General features: G+C 42.4%; 1 protein-coding gene across 1 annotated transcript in view; it reads left to right on the top strand.

The window, feature by feature from the left end:
- The window catches only part of PDGFD (platelet derived growth factor D), a 210,667-nt gene that overhangs the window by 111,359 nt on the left and 81,213 nt on the right, over positions 1-18,095 (top strand). Inside the window, exons 2-3 of the mRNA XM_070943967.1 lie at positions 13,527-13,731; positions 16,320-16,500. Of these exons, the coding sequence (XP_070800068.1) occupies positions 13,527-13,731; positions 16,320-16,500 (386 nt within the window). The remainder of the gene's footprint in view (positions 1-13,526; positions 13,732-16,319; positions 16,501-18,095) is intronic.

The raw sequence follows: 18,095 nt of genomic DNA on the forward strand, positions 1-18,095 counted from the left end.
GTGGTTTCAAGTAATTTCCCAGTTCTAAAAAATCATCTCCAAAGATGCAACTACATCTTTTGACCATGTTCTCTTGTGATGCCTCCCCATATTATGCAACTTACTGTGTTTCCCCGAAAATAATACTCTGTCTTATATTTTTTTGAACCCTGAAATAAGCGCTAATAATAATAATAATAATAATAATAATAATAATAATAATAATAATAATAATTTTATTTCTATACTGCCCTTCTCCCGAAGGACTCAGGGCGGTGTACAGCCTATTTAAAAACACAGACAAAACAGCAATGTAAAATTTAAAATAATTAAATAAATTGGCTCAGATTTAAAACCCCCAGAAATTTAAATACACCAATTTAAAACTATTATGTTGATAGTCCGGTCTGGCGGAACAACAGGGTCTTCAGTGCGCAGCGAAACACCCGGAGGTCGGAGATCTTACGTATTTCGGGGGGCAGTTCGTTCCACAGGGCTGGGGCTCCCACAGAGAAGGCCCTCCCCCTGGGTGTCGCCAGCCAACATAACTTGGCCGATGGCACCTGGAGGAGACCCTCTCTGTGGGAGCGAACTAGTCGGTGGGAGGCTATTGGTGGCAGAAGACGGTCTCGGAGGTACCCGGGTCCTATGCCATGGAGCGCTTTAAAGGTGGTAACCAACACCTTGAATTGCACCCGGAAGACCACTGGGAGCCAGTGCAGCTCGCGCAGGAGGGGTGTCACATGGGCCCAACAGGTTGCGCCCATAACCACCAGCGTGGCCGCATTCTGGACCAGTTGGAGCCTCCGAGTGCTCTTCAAGGGGAGCCCCATGTAGAGAGCATTGCAATAGTCCAACCGGGAAGTAACAAGGGCATGAGTGACTGTGCGCAGGGCGTCCTGATCCAGAAAGGGCTGCAACTGGCGAATCAGGCAAACCTGATAAAAGGCCCCCCTGGCCACAGCCATCATATGCTCTTCTAAAGACAGCCGTGCGTCCAGGAGGACACCCAGATTGCGAGCCCTCTCCGTGGGGGGCAAAGATTCACCCCCAATAGTCAGCGATGGCACCTGCTGACTATATCGGGGCGCCGGAAGCCACAGCCACTCGGTCTTGGAGGGGTTGAGTCTGAGCCTGTTCCTCCCCATCCAGACCCGCACGGCCTCCAGGCAGCAAGACATCACATCAAGGGCATCGTTGGGGTGGTCTGGGGTGGAGATGTACAGCTGAGTATCAGCTGGCCTTATTGCCATGCACTCAAAAGCCCAATTGGGCTTATTATCAGGGGATGTCTTATTTTGGGGAAAACAGGGTAGTATTTTTTTCCCTGCTTTATAGCTCATTCTAAGTATAACAAAAAAAAAATCCTGCTTACAGAGGGAAAAATGGAGGCAGGGGAGGAGAGTGGAGAATACTTGGGAAACGGAACTAGCTGTACAAATTCAGTTTGTTTTACGTATCTTGACCTGAAGGTGAACTGTTCTGTGGCTTGAAGTCAAATATGCTTTCTTCCCTCCGTTACTTGGAACTCCGCAAATTCAGCTGCCTTGATTTTACCAGCTGCCAAGCCAAGGAAAATAGAAAAAAGTGCTTCTCTGTTTTGTTTTGTTTTAAAGCATTTATATGGAGTGTAGAAAGTTCATACATTGGTAGGTATGAATGTATTGGTGGAATGAAACAGTTGTTAAGAAGACTGAAGGTTAGGTAGGAATCACCTGAAAAAAGACAAAGGAAGAACTCTTAGTATGCTGATCTATGGCCATAATAAAGATTTGAGTTGACTTAATTCTTAGCTTCTGTTTAGAAGAGAAAAAAAATAATATGAATCATCCCACAGTGAAACTCTCAAGGAGGCATTTATTCCCTCCTCTGACATATGGGAAGATCAGACTAACTAAAATCTGTATCCTCCAATTCATGTAGTGGTCTAGATGGAATGGAACGGAATGGAACGGAACGGAATAGAAAAGACTAGGGTAGGGTAGGGTACCGTAGGGTAGAATAGAATAGAATAGAATAGAATAGAATAGAATAGAATAGAATAGAATAGAATAGAATAGAATAGAATAGAATAGAATAGAATAGAATCTGGAAAGGACCTTGGAGGTCTTCTCGTCCAGCTCCGTGCTCGAGCAGGAGACCCAATACCATTTCAAACAAGCAGCTGTCCAGTCTCTTCTTAAAAAACTCCAGTGATGAAGCACCCACAATTTCTCGAGTGAAGCTGTTTCACTAATTAATTGTCACTGTCAGGAAGTTTCTCCAGGTTGCTTCTCTCCTTGATTAGTTTCCAACCATTGTTTCTTGTTCTACCCTCTGATGCTTTGGAGAATAATTTGATCCCCTCTTCTTTGTGACAGCCCCTCACAGAATGAGACACATGAGTGAAATGTGATCATATGATCCTGATCACTGGATATAAGTCTGCAAATTTTGGCATTGAGAAGACGAAAATTAGACAGTTCTCAGGAAGAAGAGATAGGTCTCCCCCCATGGAAAACACTTCATCAAGTAATGATTAGCCATTACTATCCAGAACTGGAGAAACGTGTCATTAGATAATCCATTTCAGAATTTTCCAGGTAGCTTAAAAGTTACTTAACTATTTACCCAGCAGCTAAAAATGATAGCTCAGTTATAGCTTTATCTTATAATCACAGAATCAAAGAAGAGAATAGAGAATAAAAATCTATGACTATTTTTCCAGGACTTTGTATAAGCATAATATTGTTTCAAAAAGCATTTTGGATGAACACCTAAGTTTTTGCCTAGAAATAGGTGAAACAATAGTGAAAGTGGCAGACTTGGTCACACTAAACCATCACATTGGAGATCTCGACTCTGGTTTAGCCCTACAGAAAACAGAACATTAATAAATGCGTAATCTTAAGTGTGCTACAAGGATGAATCCAGATTGTACACTGCTCAAAAAAATAAAGGGAACACAAGCAGAAGACATCCGAGATCTGAATGAATGAAATAGCCTTATTAAATACTTTGTTCATTATATACTGTACAGTAGTTTTGTGTTCCCTTTAGTTGTTTGAGCAGTGTATAAACTATTGTATGTAATGAAGAGACTTGCAAATGTATGCAGATATTCCTAAACTGAAATCAACATTGTGGAATCCTTGGTGCCATCTGAGCTTGGTTATTTGCTTGGGGATATTTCATTACCCAAAGAAAATAATATCATCAGGGTTAGTGAGTGTGATGTTTATTTCCAGTTATAGTATATAGTAGCTTGCCCTACTAGTATTAGGGGGAAATATTTTCCTCCTGGGTGTTTCCTTGATTAAGGTATTGTTTTCTGCTTGATTGTTTGTCTGGTGTTAATCCCTGTTTATCTGGGTATTGACTCCTGGGAAGGACATGTCCTGATCTTTTTGTTTCTTTCTCAGTTTTTCATTGTCTCAGAGGACCCCCAAGGACCCCCAGTTCAATCCCGAGCTACATATGTTCCCTTTTATTGAAATCAACATTATTGGGTTAGTCAGCCTTCTTCTGTACTTTCATGGGAGATTATGCTTTGATATGGTAATGCTAACTATTCTTTTTTTTTTAAGTAGCTATGGTTTATATGCTAACAATTATAGTGTATACAATGTTTATGAATCACAGGTTTTTTTGCAAACCCACACATTTTTAAGAATGCAAAGCTTGAGAACTGCCCGTTTTGAAAATACTATTATTGTTTATCTGCATCGGCTCTGATTACAGGTTCAGAGGGAGCTACATTTAAATTTAATCCTGGGGGAGAGAAATAAAAAAGAATAGCTCCTGGTTTTTGTTACATTCCAGGAAGACTTTAGGCATCTTGCTCTCTTCTGAAATAAAACAGATTCAGAAAACAAAGTGCCAGTTAATATAAAACTCTCACTACTCATGTACTGAGATTGATTAGGCATCTCTGAAACAAAACCAACAGTGAATTACTCTGTTGGATTTCTTGCTGCATCCATTTGGGGAGGATCATTTCTCAAAGCAAAACTAGCTGAACAAAATAATGTTCCTAATGCAGCTCTGGATTCTTTGGTCTTATGGGGCCTTGAATTCCAAATTTAAATTTTTATCTTCATGTTAATTCACTTTCATTGCCTAGACATGTTTTTAATAAGGTTACATTTTTTGAAGAAAAAAAAGAGGTTTCTATAATGAGGTGAACTATTGAGCAGAGTGCTTGGTATCTGATTTTCTATGCCAACCAATTTCCTAAAATAATATTTTTATTACCCCATGGCTCTGGCATATTATTTTGGGTTGGCTTTTGGCTCATAGGCAGCTGGGGGGGGCTCAGTGGTTAAGATACTGGGCTTGTGGCTGAAAAGCCAGCAGCCCAGGTTCGAGACCCAAGCACGACACAATGGGTGAGTTCCCGCCCTTGCCTGGCTCCTGCCAACCTAGGACTTCAAAAGCATGCAAATATGAGTAGATAAATAGGTACCACCACAGTGGGAAGGTAACACTGCTCTGTGACATCATGCTGGCCACTTGACCATGGAAATATCTTCGGAGAGGGCTGATTCAATGGCCTTGAAATGGAGATGCTAGTCAGCAACAACTAGTGGAATAAAATCCACAGGGACTCCTTTACATTTTGATTCATAATCTTTGCAGTCGTTTCTGCTGTGGCTGTTGCTAATAATCAGAATTTTTTTTAATGCATTCTTGTCCAGCATTTCTTTATGTCATTCATGGGAGATGCATTGATGAAAGTTCATTTGCATTTATTTTTATTTTATGCCTATTTTTAGAATATATTTATCTCTGCTTCCCCTCCAAAACCAGTTACTTAATTTCATATCATATTTTCCAAATATAGCATTCTCTGTCTGATCCAATATAAGCCTGTATAATTTGTGAACTGATATGTAGAAGACATCATTTAGTTCCTCCGTTCAGTTTTTTCCCAATTATTTTTAACTCTGTTTATTTTGTAATTCGTCTCATTATGATTCATTCTGAAATAGTCATTGTGATTATTTTCATTTCTTCTTCGGCTAGGTGACCTAGTCTCCTCACTGCAACTTTCAAATTTTATCAGACCATCTGAAATTAGCCAAGCTCTAAGTAGTCCAACAAAATAAAAAAAAACAGAATTATAATTTCTGGGTTTGATTGTTGTGAGCCACCTAGAGTTATTTTAGAGCTGGGCAGAGAACCAACCTAGAAATAAGGAGAAATTTCCTGTCAGTGAGAACAATTAATCAGTGGAACAGCTTCCCTTCAAAAGTTGTGGGTGCTCCATCTTTGGAGGTTTTTAAGAGGGGATTAGACAGCCAGTTGTCTGGAATGGTGTAGGGCCGTGATGGCGAACCTATGGCATGCGTGCCACAGGTGGCACGCAGAGCCATATTGGTGGGCACGCGAGCGTTGCTCTAGGTCAGCTCCAGTGTGCATGCATGCGCTGGCCAGCTGATTTTCGTGCCTTCTGGTCCCACTGGAAGTTGGCAAATGGGCCGTTTCCGGCCTCCGGAGGGCCTCTGGGGGGTTGGGGAAGACTGTTTTCGCTCTCCCCAGGCTCTAGAAAGCCTCTGGAGCCTTGGGAGGGCGAAAAATAGGCCTACCAGGCCCACCATGCCATCACGTGCCAAAAGTGTGGGGAGCGTGGGGGGGTCGTGCGCACATGTGGGGAGGTGGAGCACATTGAATTATGGGTATGGGCACGCGTGTGCATGACCCCCCCCCACTCTCCCCCTGCTTTTGGCACGCGATGGCAAAAAGGTTAGCCATCACTGGTGTAGGGCCTCCTGTTGGAGCAGCGGGTTGGACTACAAGACCTCCAAGATACCTTCTAACTCTGTTGTTCTAGATGCAATCAAAACAGAGAAATAATGATGCTTCCCAGCCTTTTGATTGTATTTGCTTCTTGTTTTCCCCTAATATTGCTCCAGGCATCTTTTTGCCTATTTTATTTCCTGGAGCTCCTCAACAAACCAAGAAGCTTTGTGGGATCAGGAAGTGAGGACAGGCTGTTTCAAAAGGATCCTCTCAAGCACCTTTGTGTTCCAGTGGTCATCAAAGTACCCAATAGAAATGCCTTTCCAATGGCTGGAAAATTTCCCCAGGTGCTACCAAATAATCTGCTGGATCCATCAGAAATTTGGGAAAGACCATCTTGATAGGTTCTTCCTCCCTGCAGAACTTGGTGGCTCTAGGTCCATGATGGTGAACCTATGGCACGTGTGTCAGAGGTGGCATGCAGAGCCCTCTCTGTGAGCACATGTGCCATCACCAGCTGCTCTTCTGGTTTCCAGCAGCTGGTCTTCGCGGATGCCGGAGCACGGGAAAATGGCCTGAAAATGGCCCAAATTAGTCCAAAAAAAGAGGCATGCACGTGCTGGCCAGCTTTGGTCTTTGCTCCGGCACATGCAAGTGCATTCCAGTTTGGGTACTCAGTGCCGAAAAGGTTCGCCATCACTGCTCTAGGTAATCTTATAATTTTGAGGAAGGGATCTGTCCCTGATTGGCCTCACAGTTCCATGGAAGCATTTCTTCATTTGCCTAATAGTCTAGACAAAACCACAGCCATCCCTGTAATGAGATTAAAAAAAAAATTGGCAATGGATGTTGCCATGGAGCTGGGAGGTCAGGGCAATAGTAACATTGCCTGCTTCACAACCAGGGCCTCACTTCTGGCTTGCTGCAGACCAGTGCTTCTTACAACAGCGTGACACTACAGTTCCTGTCCCACTTCCTGGGATCAGGACTGATGCAAAACACAAAATTCACTTGGCAGCTCCCCATGAATTGGTCCCTTCTTCATCCATCAAAGTCTGGTAATACATGCCAGGTCTGTCTTCTCATTCATGATTTTATCATGAACAAAGCCAGTTTTATTACAGAAAAATGTTAGTAATTTCCATTGAAGCAATATATTTAGGGATCCCACCATCCTAATTCTAAGTGCCAAGAAGGATCACCAATTATGGGCATTTTCAGAAATGGTATAATTGCCTTTTTTTTTCCCAAAGGAAACCTGTTGGGGTTTTTTTGTATACAGATAGTCCTCAATTTACGATCATTCATTTAACAACCGTTTGAAGTTAAAATAGTGCTAGAAAAAAGTGACTTATGACTGATCCATGCATATATAGTGTCCCTGCTGTCATGTCATCAAAATTCAGGCACTCGGCAACTGGAGCAGCCCGGGTCATATAATCATCATATGTGATCTTCCTGGGAGGCTTTCAACAAGCAAAGTCAATGTAGGAAACTAGGGTCATTTAAAAATTGCATGATTTACATAATGACTGTGGTTATTTGCTTAATAACCATAGCAAAATGGTCATAAAATCAGGCATGACTCATTTAATAACTGCATTGCTTTGCTCCTGAAGTTTTGGTTCCAATTGTGGTTGTAAATCAAGAACTACTCGTAATACTTTTTTCCCCAATTGTTTTCTTGATCAAATTCATTCATTGCATATTCATTGCAATTATAAATTGTCGGTATGATTATGTTATTGTGATATGACAATCTCTGAGCATGCACCGGGCATATGCAGAGCCACTTTGTTGTAGTGGTTAAGGTACCAGGGCTAGAAACTGGGAGACTGTGACTTCTAGTGCCACTTTGGTCATGACACCAACTGCGTGACCTTGGACTACTTCTTTTCAGCCCTAGAAAGAAGAAGACAATGAAAAATGCTGCCAAGAGAATGACAGAGGGGCATTGCCAGATGCCAACTGTCTCTTCAAAGAAGAATTTTTAAGTGTGTGACCTACTATTACACTATCTAGTTTCTATACTTTAACTAAGCAGCATGCAAACATGTTAATATGTCACTTCTATACCAGGGGTGAAATGCTATCGGTTCAGACCAGTTCTCCCGAACCGGTAGTAAAAAATGCTACTGGTTCGGGCGAACTGGTATTTCCAACGATCAGCTGGGCAACAATCAGCTGTGACGCGCAATTTATATTAGCTAGAATCGTCAGATTTCCTGCTTTCTAGCTAATCTAAATTGTGTGGCACAGCGGATTCCGCCCCCTCGCTGTTCTACTTACCTATGCAGACTCAGAAGGCTTCACAATGTTTCATTTTTAGTACTGCGCGGCCGTGCGCTCAGTAGCATACTCACAGAACCGGTAGCAGACTTCAGAGGATTTCACTGCTGTTCTATACATGTCTGCAATTTACTTGAATAGTTATATAGCAAGAGTGTCAAACTGGCAGCCTGCAGGCCAAATGGGTCATGTGCAGGCCACGCCCACTCCAGCTCCATGAAGGGAAAAACATCACAAAAAAGTCAATGTGGAAATGTGATGCAGCGAGTTTGACACCCGTGTTATATAAGGATAAACAAATTAGTACTTGATTTGGGAAAAGCTGAAAAAAAATTTTTTCCTGCACATGGCATGTCAGAAATTAGAGGCAACATTGGTGGTGAGTCACTGCTACCATGTCTTCCTTGATCAGTGGATTAACTCATGTCTCTCTTTCCAAAGCTTTATGAGAGACGATTAAAATCACACTGCCTCTGGAAGTCTTTTCACAGCAGGCTAATTCTCAAGTGTAAATGTTCTTGAAGAATCGTTGATGAAGGGAACATTTCAGCTCAAAAAGCAGAGACAGCTTGCCAGTTGGAGACTGCAAAATTAACATGAGATAAGAGAGTGAGGTATGAATCAGCAGAGTGGCATGGCAGGTAAACAGTCTTATACAATTTAAGCAGTTTCAATAGAAATTAACTTTCAGATTTCAAACTGTAGAAAGTAATCAGTCCACTCTACTTTCCCAGCGTAAGTGTTGAGTCCTAATTTGGATACCGCTGTATCAGAAGCATGAGGCAAATCAGAGAGGATGCTTTGTGGTTGATCAGTGAACTGAAAACGTGGAGCAATTAAGGGAACTGGGTTTAATGTTAACAAGAGAAGACTGAAAATGAATATGATAGCACTTCTCCAGTTCACTAAAGGCCCATGATTTATTTTCTGATCTTCCCAGAGTATGTGGAATAATGGCCTCTAATTACATGAAATGAAATCTCTGTTGAATGTTGGCAAGAATAATAATAGTTGACCATTAATCAAGGGGCTTTAATTAAGATTTAGCTAGTAAACTCTTATGACTAGTGCATTCTAACTCCCCCCCTCCTATTGCTTCTTTCTCTAAGGTTCCTACTTGATCTAAGATCTAAAATAACATCCTACTTGTTTCTTAGGCCATTTTTACTAACCCCTCCTTATGAAAAACTCTGCATGTGTTATAACCTCATCTTATATTATCAATCACAAATATAATAACGTAGTCTAATTGTATGAGGTATCATGCAGTGGTGAAATCCATTTTTTTTTACTACTGGTTCTGTGGGCGTGGCTTGGTGGGCATGGCAGGGGAAGGATTCTGCAAAATCTCCATTCCCTCCCCACTCTTGGGGGAAGGATATTGCAAAATCTCCATTCCCACCCCATTCTGGGGCCAGCCAGAGGTGGTATTTGCCAGTTCTCCGAACTACTCAAAATTTCCGCAGCTGGTTCTCCGAACTGCACAAAATTTCTGCTACCGGTTCGCCAGAACCTGCTGGATTTCACCCCTGGTATCATGACACAAGATGACAAAGTTTGCCTTCTCCATTCAGTCAATTCAATTCAAAATTCAAATTCAAAACCTTTTATTGTCAATGCACAACATGTGTACAATGAGATTGGCTGAGCTTCCCTTTGTGCACCCCCCCTAACCCAATACAACTCACAGTGAAAGACAGTAAAAGAAAAGAAAAATCCCTGACCCAGTGAATCCTACTAACAAACACACAATCCTACTGCACCATGTGAACTTATTGCACATCGCGCCGGCCCCGCAAGTCAATCGTACTATGTTGTTGCAAAGTTATTTTCCATTCAGAAGCCTGACAGCCCACGGATAAAAACTGTTCTTCAGCCTATTTGTGCGGCTGCCTATGCTTCTATATCTCCTTCCCGATGGCAGGAGAATGAAAAAGCTCTGACCAGGGTGTGAGTCATCCCTGAATCATGTTAATTACTGTATGATTAGCTTCAGGGGTGAAATTCACTTACCTTTCCCTACCGGCTTGCAAATGTGAACACACGCGCTTCCTCCATGCATGCGTAGAGCCTTCTGCACATGCATAGAGGGTCAAAAACAGGATGTGATGATGTCCAGGTGGGTGGGGGGAAATGGTAGCTTTTGAAGTTAACATTAGTTTTAAAACACTAAAATGTAATTGTATTAAAGCCTTTTCTCGTGGTTACACCCAGGAGGAAGATAATTAAGAGTACATATGTGCATTGAATTGTGTCCAATTGCAAAGTTGTGGGGCATCACAAACGAGTCCATGGACTGACCTGAAATACCCGTTCACTGACCATCTCATTTGTGGACTGTGAGATGGCAGGGGAACTTTCCAACTATTGTCACTGGGCAAACAATGGTGGGAAGTTGCTTAGCAAGACAGATGTCAGTTGAATCTAACTGGCACTGATTCATGACATGGGAAAACTTTTAGAAGCAACAACAAAAAGTTCCATGACATCTTAAAGTCTTTAGGAAAAACGCGAGAACAATACTGCAGGAAAATGACAGGAGGTGATGTGTATCTCAGTCTTTTTCTGACCTTCCCAAAGGTATTCATTTAGCTGTCACTGGGGAGAAGACAGAGTTTCTAATAAAGGTCATACAATAGATAGATCTAGATTCCTAACAATGATCTAAAACCTAAATGCATACATGGACTAGGGCTTATAAATCTGTTTAGACTAAATGCCAACAGTAACTAAGTACCAACTTCTTTGTAGCTTTGTAGCCTTGACTTGAAGAGTGGGTAGTAGCGAGATATGTATGTATGTATGTATGTATGTATGTATGTATGTATGTATGTATGTATGTATCTCTCTCTGTGTTTCTCTGTCTGTCTGTCTGTCTGTCTGTCTCTCTCTCTCTCTATGTGTGTGTGTGTGTGTATGTGTGTGTGTCTTTGTCTCTCTCTGTGTGTGTGTGTGTGTGTGTCTCTGTCTCTCTCTCTGTGTCTCTTTCTCTTTCTGTGTCTCTCTCTGTGTGTGTCTCTCTCTCTGTCTGTCTGTCTGTCTCTGTCTCTGTCTCTCTCTTTGTCTCTGTCTCTCTCTGTGTCTCTGTCTCTGTCTCTTTCTCTCTGTCTCTCTCTCTCTCTCTCCCTCCCTCTCTCTCTCTCCATCTACGCATTTATCTGTCTTGGGAACTTTGATTTGATTTTCTTTGGGAAACAAGTTCAGTTGATCATAACTTATTATGGATAAAACTGCCAGGGTGGTGGGGTAGAGAAATCATTGATCACTTGTAGAACATAGAAAGCTCCTGTCTCTATCATTGGCATTGGCAATTAAAAAGGATATATTCAGGTGATAGGAAAAGATTCTAGAATATCTCCATAGATTAGTGTCAGCACCTTAGATGGATTAAATGGTCTGACTTGATCAAAGTCAGTAGTGTCTAACATCTGAGGAATCAAGAGTTTGGTTTCCTGATGTCAAGTACTTCCAGAAATATGGAAACTTTTCTTGAAGGATCAGGGCTAACATTTTTCAACTTATATTTATATTGAGAATGAAAGGGCAAGGATGGAAGGATGGCGTATGGGAGCTGAAGTGCTTCCATCCTCGCCCTTAACCACCACTCCAACTCCAAAATTTTCTTGAATGATTTTTCAAGATTGTTGAGAAGTGAGTGTCAGGTTTCGATGTCGTCTCAAATAAAATAAATTGCATTTCCAAACAGATAGTCTTTGAAGAAATCTTTCATTTTATTAAGCATGACAACCTGTCCCCGATCGTGGCGTAGCCAACTCTGACTTCCTGGCCCCAAACCTTCCCTTTCCCTTCCCCAATTCTCTGCGTCTCATTGGCCCTCTTCCAAATCACTCTACCCATATCTACAACTTAAGCTCCCAGGAATGTCCCCCCTCCCATCTCATCTCCTAGGGGATATTATCTTCAGGGAAAATAAGTAGGTGAGAAGTCAAGCGTCCTCTTGCCAGCTGCCCCCTCTTCTCCTTCTTATGTCAGCACTAGAGTAAATGCAGGTTGAAGTGCTGACAGTGAGAGGTTTTGATGAGAACAGGGAAAAATGGCAACACATAAATGCCGGGGGAGGGGGGGAGAAAGTCATTGAGTTCTACAATTGGGGAGCTTTTTCAGCTTGTTTATATTTCTCTTCCCACAATACACTTTACTGGGTCAAAAGGGAATAATACGTTGTGGGAACTTGAGTAAGTTGACAGTTTAGTTTCCAGATGGTTGAATTTAGCCTGAAAGAATTCAGTCTTGCATAGAGTTAAGCCCACTCAGCCATTTCATGGGAATATGTAACCCCAATCGTGTGGCACATATGACGTATCTAGTCTTCTCATGAAGAACTAAATATCCTGTTTTCTGATGCCACATTGTTGATTGAGCAATAGTGTCTGCACAAGATGTCTACTCAACATTGATCCAACTAAGTGTGGTGGTGTACAAACAGAGTCAATGAAAAGTGGCAACTGCCGTAGTAACAGATTGATAGAAGATGTATTTCAGAACATACCTCCGTACAATCCCTGATTTTATTCCACTTCCTAGTATATCATCAACTGTAAATAATTGTTAAACTATAAAAAATTAAAATTTTAACAGTCCTAACAGCACTTGAATATCTGAATCTCACACATATACACAGGCCACAGGCAGATTCTTTTCTGATGTCTAAACGGTACTATATGAGAGCCAGTTTGGTTCAATAGTTAAGGCACAGAAAGCCACCCAAATGGCCTTCGACCAGTCCCTCTTTTCCAGTCCTAAGAAGGAGACTTCTAACAAGCCTTGCCAAGAAAATGGCAGGGACTAGTCCAGGCAGTTGCCAGGAATCCAAAATTGACTTGAAGATGCATACCCAAAAGATAGTATACTTTCTTTAGTGTGCAAAAAACTATTCTAAAGATGGATCCAATTTCAAGTAATTGTCTGTTTTCACACTGCATATTACCATATCTTTTCCTTTTATAGCCCAGATCTCTATTATATATCTCTATTTCTATCTGTCTGTCTGTCTGTCTATCATCCATATGTATGTATGTATGTATGTATGTATGTATGTATGTATCTATCTATCTATCTATCTATCTATCTATCCATTCATCCACCCACCCACCCACCCATCCATCCATCTCTCTCTCTATCTATCTCTCTCTCTCTCTCTCTCTCTATCTATCAATCTATCTATCTATCTATCTATCTATCCATCCACCTACCCACCCACCCATCCACCCATCTATCTATCATCTGTCTATCCATCCATCCATCTATCATCTATCTATCTATCATCTATCTATCTATCTATCTATCTATCTATCTATCTATCTATCTTCTGTCTATCATCTATCTATCTATCCACCCATCCACCCACCCATCCATCTATCTATCTATCTATCTATCTATCTATCTATCTATCTATCTATCTATCATCTATCCATCCAAAATGGTTACATCCATCCAACATCTCTCTCTATCATCATTATCATCATTTTAAACCAGTTTTGAATACTAATAACTATTCTTTGTGTGATTTTTAACAGAAAGTAATCATCTCACGGCCTTATATAAGAAAGAAGAGACCATCAATGTTTGGGAAAATGGTTACATCCAGAGCCCTCGTTTCCCACACAATTATCCTAGGAATCTGTTGCTGACATGGAAGCTACATTCACCAGGAAACGCTAGAATACAGCTGGTGTTCGATCATCAGTTTGGCCTGGAGGAACCAGAGAATGATATTTGCAGGTAAGCTAATCAAATCACCAAGGAGATCCAATGTGATTCATAATGGCTCATTTGGTAGAACAAGGTAGGCAAAAATAAGTTAGTCATGTTTCTTAGAGATGTTTTTTTTTAAATTAAAAACTGCAGTCAGACCAAACTTGTTTTCTTATTGATGTAAGATTTGAGATGCTCATCCAAGGTGAAGGAAGTTGTATCAAACACTTTCTATCTATGCCTGCTCAGCATGGAATTGCAAAGTCCCCCCAAAAGCAGCTAAACAGTTTTTAAATGTAGCAGAAGGGGGAAGAGGAGAGAGATTTAATCTGCTTAATGACATTTCCCAGCCATTAATTCTGAGTAATTCTTGTCTTTTCACATATTCGTTTTTTTAAATTTTATTTGGTAGTCTTGTTTTTCTCCTGGCTATCAATTATGACATGTCTGTAGGGTTTACAGTGTTGCAAATTACTTTGCAAAGAAATAGAAATATATCTCTTTTCATAAATGAGATCGTTAATTAAAAAGGTGGACAGAAACTGCATTATCAATATAAAATGTATTTTTGAATACACGTTAAATCTAATCAAATGTTGGCTTTGACTCTGGATCACACCCATTTTATCCTGGAATAGCCTATTTTTTTGAAATGAGATCCCAGTTTGCAACTTAATGTTTCTCAGGCCTAAGAAGGTTGTGTTCTTTTATACTATACAATCAGAGGTGTCAAACACAAGGCCTGGGGGTCGGATACAGTCCATGGGGTAATTAGATTTGGCCCACAGGGCCGTCCTGGAAACAGCGAAGAACCGGTCCACAGTGCTTCTGCCAGTGAAAATGAGCTCAATTTTCGGCGGCCCTCCCGAGCTCCATTTTCACTGGCAGAGGGTTGCAGGAGGTCTCAAGAGGTCCACGCTCCAGACCTAATCCAGCATTAACAACTCCACTCGTGTGGTTAATAACTGGGTCGCTCTCCAGTTGATCTTGTAATGGGTCTCCCCTCCCATTTCCACGGGACCAGGTAAGTCCCCCACCCACCCATATTTTCTTCCTCCCTCCTCCTTTAATGCAGAGAATATTCAAAATGTCAGTCCTACGATCTGCAGTGATGCTTGACATTAACTGAGATTGGCTTTAGACAAGATTTGCAAAATTTCCTGGAAAGCTTTGAAGTAATTGAATCGAGGTATTCAGAGACACTGGGTCCCCAAGGAGTACGAGTTTTATTAGGAAGTGGATTTCGCCAGACCTATGTGGGATTTATAGTGAACACCAAACAACTGTATCTTTAGGAATCAAATTAAAACCAGTTTTATGGGTAAGGCGGAGTTCTTGCTCCATATTTGCATAATACAGCATCATCAAAGCTAATACTGTGGACTTCTTGAATCCATACTTAGGTTCAGGGGTGGGCTTCAGATCCTTTAGCAATGGGTTTGCTGTCCCATTGCTGGGTGGGTGTGGCCATGATGGGCATGGCCTAGGTGGCCACCTGCACCATCACAGGGGAGTATTTTTTTGCCCTCCCCAGGCTCGGGAGGCTTTCCTCAAGTCTCCAGGAGGATGAAAATTGCTTTCCCGGGGTCCAGAGACCCTCTGGAGGCCGAAAACAGGCCCATTTCAGGACTTCCAGAACTTCTGAGAGGTCTGTTTTTCACCCTCCCCAGGCTCCAGAGGCTTTCCTTGAGCTTCCGGGAGGGTGAAAACAGGTCCTCGGGAGCCCGGAAACAGGCCCATTTCTGGACTTCCAGAACCTCCAGTAGGCCCGGTTTTTGCCCTCTGTGCGGCCCCTGCACTTACCTGGAATGATGAACAGGCTGTGTGGAGACTCCTGGGAGGGGAGGGGTGGGGTGGCCGTGGCCAGCTAGGGGTGGCATTTGTGGTTTCACCGAACCCTGGCAATCTTGGGCTAGAGGATCGCCCGAACCCCCAGGAGCCCATCCTTGCTTAGCTTGTGGCTGCTAGTTTCCTGAATCCAGAGACTGATAACTAACATGTTGAAAGTGTAAAGGTATTTTATGGACAGTGTCTGAAAATCCCACCATCAGCCTTTCCAGAGAACTGAGCAGACTTTCACAGTTGGGCTGTAGTCATTGCCTTCATTTTTGTAAAAGTGCCCCTGTGATTTCCAGTGCCAGCATGGAACTGACTGATGTTACAGAACAAATGATGATCATCATCATCATCCTCATCCTCATAAAGGTGATGCTAGAAGCTTCAGGAGTCATGGTGTTACAGTGGTTAGAATGCAGCATTGCAGGCTACCTCTGCCCGTTGCCAGGAGTTCGATCCTGATGAGCTCAAAGTTGACTCAGCCTTCCCTCCTTCTGAGGTTGGCAAAATGAGGACCCAGATTGTTGGGGGGGGGGGCAATATGCTGACCCTGTAAACTGTTTAGAGGGGGCTGTAAAGCACTGTAAAGTGGTATATAAGTCTAAGTGCTATTGCTAGAAACTGATTTTGGCTTTCTAGACTCACAGAGCTCCCATTTATGTCTGAATAAAAAGATCATTAAAATTTCAAATGTTGACTGGGGGGAAAAAAATCCTCTCGTCTGCTGCCTTGTTTCATCATTTCTCTGCCAGACTACTAATCTGTCACCTTCACTCCAGATATGATTTTGTGGAAGTGGAGGATATTTCCGAAATTAGCACTCTCATCCGAGGACGATGGTGTGGATATAAAGACTTTCCTCCCAAAATAACATCAAAGACAAACCAGCTGAAGATCACCTTCAAATCGGATGACTTCTTTGTGGCTAAACCAGGATTCAAGATTTACTATTCCCTGGTGGTGAGTAACATGATGGTGTCTGGGGAAGAAACAAAGGATCGCCATAGGGTACAAGAAATGATTGGGGAAGGAAGGGAGAGAAATAAACTTCCAAGTTAAGATAATGAATACTGCTTCCCTTTGGGGGAATATGTAGTAGGATAATTTGTGATGAAATCAGCAGAAGAGGAAAACTATTAATTAAAATTCAATACTCTTCATTTTAATAACTGTTGTGGACCGTCAGCAGCCTGTGCAGCTAGTAGCTGATTCCGACAGCGAGGAGGCTGGTGTGGTGCTGCGCCAACAGCCTGTGCAGCTGGCACTCGAGTCAGACAATGAGGAGGCTGGAGAAGATATGGTGCTAGAGGCGGAGATTCAGCCAGGGCTTTCAAAACCTCCAGAAGCTCCCATAAGTGAAGAGGGAGAAGAGGAGGAGCCTGTTCTCGATGCACGAGCACACAGAGCTGCCAAAAGGCAGGAGTGGCTCCTCAGGAGGAGGTCTCCTCGAGAGTAAGGCTTGGGGCTAATTGGCCACTCCCTTAGCCTATTTAAGGAAGGACGACGACTGAGGCAATTTGCAGGAAACAACTTCATTCACATTCCTTCGCGTCTTGATCTTGTTTTTCTTATCAGTTTCCTGCAAATTGCTTCTGGGCGTTCTGCCAACCACAGTAAGATTACGGTTATTATTCTTTGGATTCTTGTCGGCTGTTAATGAAGTTAATTTAACAGCCTTTGTTCGGAAAAGACTGATTTAAATTAGTAAACTAAGGTTTGTACGGACTTTGTGTGTGCTGCGTTCTTTGGGGTCCGTAGCTGGGGCAGAACAATAACATATATAGCAGTGATGGTTAACCTTTTCCGGAACGAGTGCCCAAAGCACGTGTGCATGCCCGAATCCCCAAAATGCAATGCCTGTGTGGCCCCCACATATGTGCCCCACCCCACGCATGCATGCACAGCCCCCCGCACATGCTCTACCCTGTGCACGTGCCCCCTGCTTGTGCGCATGCCCCCTACATGCCACTTGCACGACAGAGACCCAAAGACCAGCTAGCCAGTGGGAGGTGCACACGCATGCGCAGCAGAACTGAACTGGGATGACAGCTCATGTGCCCACAGAGAGGGCGCTGCGTGCCACCTCTGGCACATGTGCCATAAGTTCGCCATCACGGATATATAGGAATACCATACCATACATACATCAGCTGAAGGCAGTGACAGAGATTCTCCCTCCTCCTCAAAAAATACTGTGAAAGGCGACACTCTTATTCAGGTCCAACATAATCTCAGTTGAAGTCAGACGTGGGGAAGAAAAATGCCTTCAAGTGTTGAAGCTCATGAAGCTCAGCAAAACACAAAGGTCATCAGCAGTCAAACATTTATTTAGTTATTTAGAAAATTTATATAGCCGCCTCTTCATTCATAGTGACTCTAGGCAGTTTACAAACAATAAAAACACAATGTGGGAATAAAATAAAAATTAAAAAAACGATAACACCCCTCCCCCAACAACAGCACACGACTAAATGAATCATTTGATGGGCTCCCTCGCACACTGGGTTCCCCAGGCCCGCTGGCAAAACCAAGTCTTCAGGGCCTTCTGAAAGACT

This window comes from Pituophis catenifer, unplaced genomic scaffold (assembly GCF_029215685.1).
Source record: "Pituophis catenifer annectens isolate HBS135680 unplaced genomic scaffold, rPitCat1.0.hap2 SCAF_4, whole genome shotgun sequence".
Lineage (NCBI taxonomy): Eukaryota > Metazoa > Chordata > Lepidosauria > Squamata > Colubridae > Pituophis > Pituophis catenifer.